This window comes from Castanea sativa, chromosome 6 (genome assembly GCF_040712315.1).
Source record: "Castanea sativa cultivar Marrone di Chiusa Pesio chromosome 6, ASM4071231v1".
Lineage (NCBI taxonomy): Eukaryota > Viridiplantae > Streptophyta > Magnoliopsida > Fagales > Fagaceae > Castanea > Castanea sativa.
The window spans coordinates 2,396,015-2,400,993 of record NC_134018.1 but is presented as its reverse complement, the minus strand read 5'-3'; the positions used below and the strand labels follow the sequence as shown (position 1 = coordinate 2,400,993).

Sequence of the window (4,979 nt, the reverse complement as noted above, 5' to 3'; positions counted from 1 at the left end):
CTAAAAGCATGTTTAAAGCCACCCAATACTTTTATCTAAATACACTCGTTAGAGTTCCCTTACCAAGCAACTCACTCCAAAGTGGGGCTCGTGGTTGTGAGCATTCAATAACACAAAACATTCTTCAAATTTGCTTACCAAACAGACCTTTGTTGGGCATAGGATTTTTATTTTCAAAAAACGAATTTTTGCATGAAAGAGCTATGACTAGTACTAGAGACACATAAAATAATACAACTTTGTGCTATTTTATGTGTCCTTAGCATTACTGGTTCCTAAATTACCTAGTATCTACCTGCATTGCTCAAGTTTCTCTTACCAAAAATATTATTCCAGATGTTTCAGAAAATTTCCACGCTGAGATAAGAAACGTGTACGTAGAATAGTCATGTGTTGTAAGCGTGTTTGATAGCATCTCCTAAAAGAAATGAAGTTTCCAGCAAATTGCATTTAGGACTAAAACATATCTTAGAAGTACCAAAATTGCTCAATGTAGCAAGTTAACCTTCAATATTATCTTTTGTTTTTTTGGTAGAATACCTTCATATTTGCTTAGCCAGAGAGAGAGAGAGAGATCAAACTAGAAGAGAAAATAAACAGAATTAATGGCTGAAATTGCACTTGCAGGAGCACTAGCTCTGGTTGATAGATTGGTACTCGTCTATCAGTATGTAACTCATGACGTTGAAGAAGTCAAAAAATGGTTGGATACCATGAAAAGCTTCCTTAAGGACATAGAAGGAAGAGAAGATACTGAAGGTTTGAAGGATCGAGTTGAAAAAGTTCGGAATTTAGCATATGAGACTGAGGATGCAATTGAAGAATACATGTTTCAAGTTCCTGAACACTTCCATCCTAATCAGGTCAGGAAAATTTTTCATAATGTTGCTCACCCTGTTAAGAACTTTATTCCAGGTATTCAATTGAGCTCTTCAATGAGAGATATCAAAGCCAAGCTCAAGGACATCAATGACTTGGATACACTTCGCATTTTGAGCTCTAACTTGCCTTCAAGTTCTATGGCTGGAGAGATCCCTCCGGAGGCTTATCCATATTCCTCAATTGAGCCTCTTGTGGGCATTGAGAGGCGCGGAGAAGAACTTGTGCGACTAATTCTCAACAATGAATCAAGGGATGTTGTAATTTCAGTATTAGGAGGTGCTGGCTCAGGTAAAACCACTCTTATCTATGAAGTCTATCAAAAGGTGAAGGTAACTTTCGAATGCCATGCTTGGGTTCCTGTATCACGCTCTTGTAAGCGCATGTTAGAGAGAATTTGGGAGGCGTTGGAATTACCAGCTTACCAAGGAACAGATCGAAGACGGTGTCTACGCACTCATTTACAGCAGAAAAGGTACATACTTGTTTTAGATGGTATTTGGAGTGAAGATGAGTGGAAATGCATTAGAAATGTACTTCCTTGTAATAATCAAGGTAGTAGAATAATCGTTTCTACCCGTAAACGCAACATTGCTTCTTATTGTGCCACCTCAAATGATTTTATTTATGATCTCAATCTAAATCCATTAACATGGGAAGAGGCTTCAGAGCTCTTCCTTAAAAAGGCCTTCCCAAATGGTAAATGCCTTATTTCATGTGAGGAGTGGTCTGAGAAAATTGTGAAACGATGTGAAGGATTGCCACAAGCGATTGTTGCAATTGGGGATATCTTATCAAGTAAGCCGCAAACTGTTATGGAGTTCAAGAAAGTCCATGACAATCTTGAGTTTGAACCAGGAAGCTATGAATATATCAGAAAATTCTTGCAGAGTTACTACCATCTATCGCCTAATCTTAAGTCTTGTTTCATGTACTTCTGCAATTTTCCTGAAGATTACTCTGTTACACGCGGAAGACTAATTCGCTTGTGGATAGCAGAGGGGTTTATTGAGGAAAAAAGAGGTCAAACTCTGGAGCAAGTGGCGGATGAGTACCTAGACGAGCTAGTTCAAATGAGCTTGGTTCAAGTGAGTAGATGGGATTGTGAAGGACGAGTGAGGAGTTGCCGAGTTTCTAATCTTGCAAGAGGTTTCATCCTTTCCAAATCTGAGAAAGAAAATTTTGTTACTGTTATTACAAGGCCACATACAAATTTGAGCCAGCAGCACCGGCGCTTGTCTCTCCATATTTGCACCACCAATATATTACAAGGGAAGGACTTCTCTCATGTTCGTAGCTTCTCTATGTTTGGGGGAGACAGGAGTTTCGAATTACTGGTCAGAGGAGTTTTTAGCAACTTTAGGTTATTGAGAGTTCTAGACTTGGAAAATGCAGTCTTGCTGGTTTTTCCTGAAGAAGTTGTCACTCTCAACCTTCTGAGGTACTTAAGTCTAAGGAATACAAAGATAGATTCACTTCCAAAATCTATTAAGAAGCTTCAGAACCTAATTGTTTTGGACCTTAGACAAACTTTTGTCTTAGAGTTGCCAATGGGGATCCTGGAAATTACTAAGTTGCTCTATTTATTAGTTGATTGTCGAGGCAGAAATAATGCGACTGTAGGAGTAGAGGTGTCTCAAGGAATTGGGTGTTTGAAATGGTTGCAGAAATTGTCACTTATCAAGGCAAATAACAAGAATGGGAGTATTGTTGAAGAGTTGGGGAACTTAATTGAACTGAGGAAACTGGGGATCACAGAGCTCAAGAATAAAGACAGTTGTGATTTTTGTGCATCCATTGAGAAGATGGAAAATCTTTCTTCTTTGTATGTGGATTCGGCAAACGAGTTTCTTGATTTGAACTATGTTAAGAAGTCTCCTCAAATGATTGAAAATCTATCTCTTGGAGGGAGGTTGCACAATATTCCAGAATGGATTCTTTCACTAAAAGGTTTGTTTAAATTAGAACTCAAATGGTCACAGCTATCAAAAAGCCCCCTTGAGGTTCTTTGGGATTTGCCTTCTCTAAAGGTGCTCCATCTGCATGATGCTTACAGTGGTGAGGTACTTGAATTTCGAGCAGGATGGTTTTTGGAACTAAGGATATTAGTAATTGAACAATGCAGGTGGTTGAAGTGTGTAGTCATTCCGGGACTAGCAGTGCCTAAACTTCAAATGCTGACTATAGGAAACTGTAACTGTCTTACAATGGTGCGCATAGCAGCTATTACTCTCGACCAGTTAAAGAAAACGAATGTTCCAGAACACCTTTTAGAATTCTCGGACTAACAGAACAACAAGAAATATTGTTGGACTGTTGGAAACAATCCATTAATTCGTTCTTATAGTAATGGGATAACCTGCTCTCCAAAGCTCTTTCTATATCTACCTGGCATGAAGAGTTCAACATGGTTGTTGAAGAACCACTGGTATGGTTTTAATTAACATAGATGTTACTGTTATTTTGTTTTCTTGTAGAATGCAACTTATTGCAAATTCATTTTGCTGATTGTTTAATTTCAATTCAAAATTCAAATTGTGTTTGATTTGTGTATGTAATTCCCCTTATTAAAGTTAGTTCTATTGGAATGTATTATCATGTAAGTGAATGAAGAAAATGTAATTGGATGGGTTCTTGTACCATGGATGTAGGCTTTGTGGCCGAATCACACAAAACTCTCACGTCTTCTAGCTATTCTCTTTTCTCCCTCAAATTATCTCAAAACTATAGTGTTTCGGTAAATGTTTTCAAGTGCAGAAATATGTATATCCTTTTTTGTAATATAGCAATAGGGGATTATGGTGAGTGGTCTTTCATATCGGTACTTCCATAATTCCATTCACAACGCTCGATTAACTTTGGCTATTAATCATCCAAGCACATATCTTTAGTGTTAAGAGGGAAGGTGTAGACAGTCATTGTTCTGACAGAAAATATAGTCCTAAGCATGGATTACATTCTAGTAGTTATAGACATATGATGGTTGTTGTATGAATATACAGTGGAATTGCAGATTTTTATTTGTGGTTGAATATTGTTAGTGGCATTGCAAATAATAGATGCATCTCCTGAAGGTTTCAATCCAAAATCCTTTATATAGTGTTAAGAATAATACATTATTTGGCAGATACTGCTAAATTTTATTGGGATTGGCCGTTGCAAATGCGGAAATGACCCTATTGACATACTCTTTGTTTTCAGCCTCAGAGTGTCATCAATCATCCAGCTCCAAATCCTCACCTTCATTGTAAATGATGATCAATGGATTGTCAATCTCAATCCTGAATTTGCCTAATCTTTTGGTCATTTCAGAGCCTCAGTCACCGCTAAGAAGACTAGTAATGAGTTAATGTAGAACCTCAACTTCAGTACACCCCATTGAACCTCAACTTCAGTACACCCCATTGAACCTCAACATCGTTTCCTTCCTCCAATTTTTCGCTCACATAATAAGACAAATTAGGAAATATGTAATGGAGTCGTTGAATAATAGGCACAATGCTTATTTGAAAATTGAAACTACCTTGAATGGTTTTTTTTTTTTGATACATTTGATAAAACATTAGAGAAAGTAGCATGAATGGCTGAGATGCTTGGTTATCCACGGTAGTACATGACACCTCACATATAGATATTAGTTAATTTTTTTTTTAATAGAAAAAATGATATTGACTTTTGTTTACAGATTGATAACTTGGTAAAATCCAAATATTTTGTTTGAAAATAAATTAATAGAATTTTAAGAACTCCATAATAAAATAACCTCAAAATCAAGAGAATCTTGACCTCGAAAAAAGTAAGTGTGGGGAGTAAAAATATCTTAATAGGGATATGGGCCATTGGGCCTTGCTAAGGAAGGCCGACCTGCTCTTGGGTTTAGGGCTTGTTGATACTCTAGGTCGGCCCATACGCCGAGGATCCGAGGACCTAGCCGAGGATGCTTTTCCCCTCGGACTGACACCAAAGAACCCGGGACTTCATGGTACAGGTTAGGGAATGGCACGGTCAAGACCAATGGTTAAAGGGGGTGAACCCCAGAATGCCCCAGAAGCACCGGTGTTGAAGAAATGTCAAAAATAAAGGCTGCTACTTCCACATTA

At 37.8% G+C, this 4,979-nt stretch overlaps 1 protein-coding gene across 1 annotated transcript; it reads left to right on the top strand.

Annotated features, from left to right (window-relative positions):
- The first annotated feature begins 372 nt into the window (after positions 1 to 372).
- Positions 373 to 3,616, top strand: LOC142640867 (disease resistance protein RPM1-like). The gene has a single exon (XM_075815175.1). It carries the CDS (start codon positions 606 to 608, stop codon positions 3,165 to 3,167), a length of 2,562 nt encoding a protein of 853 aa, XP_075671290.1. The 5' UTR covers positions 373 to 605; the 3' UTR covers positions 3,168 to 3,616.
- Positions 3,617 to 4,979: the final 1,363 nt, after the last annotated feature.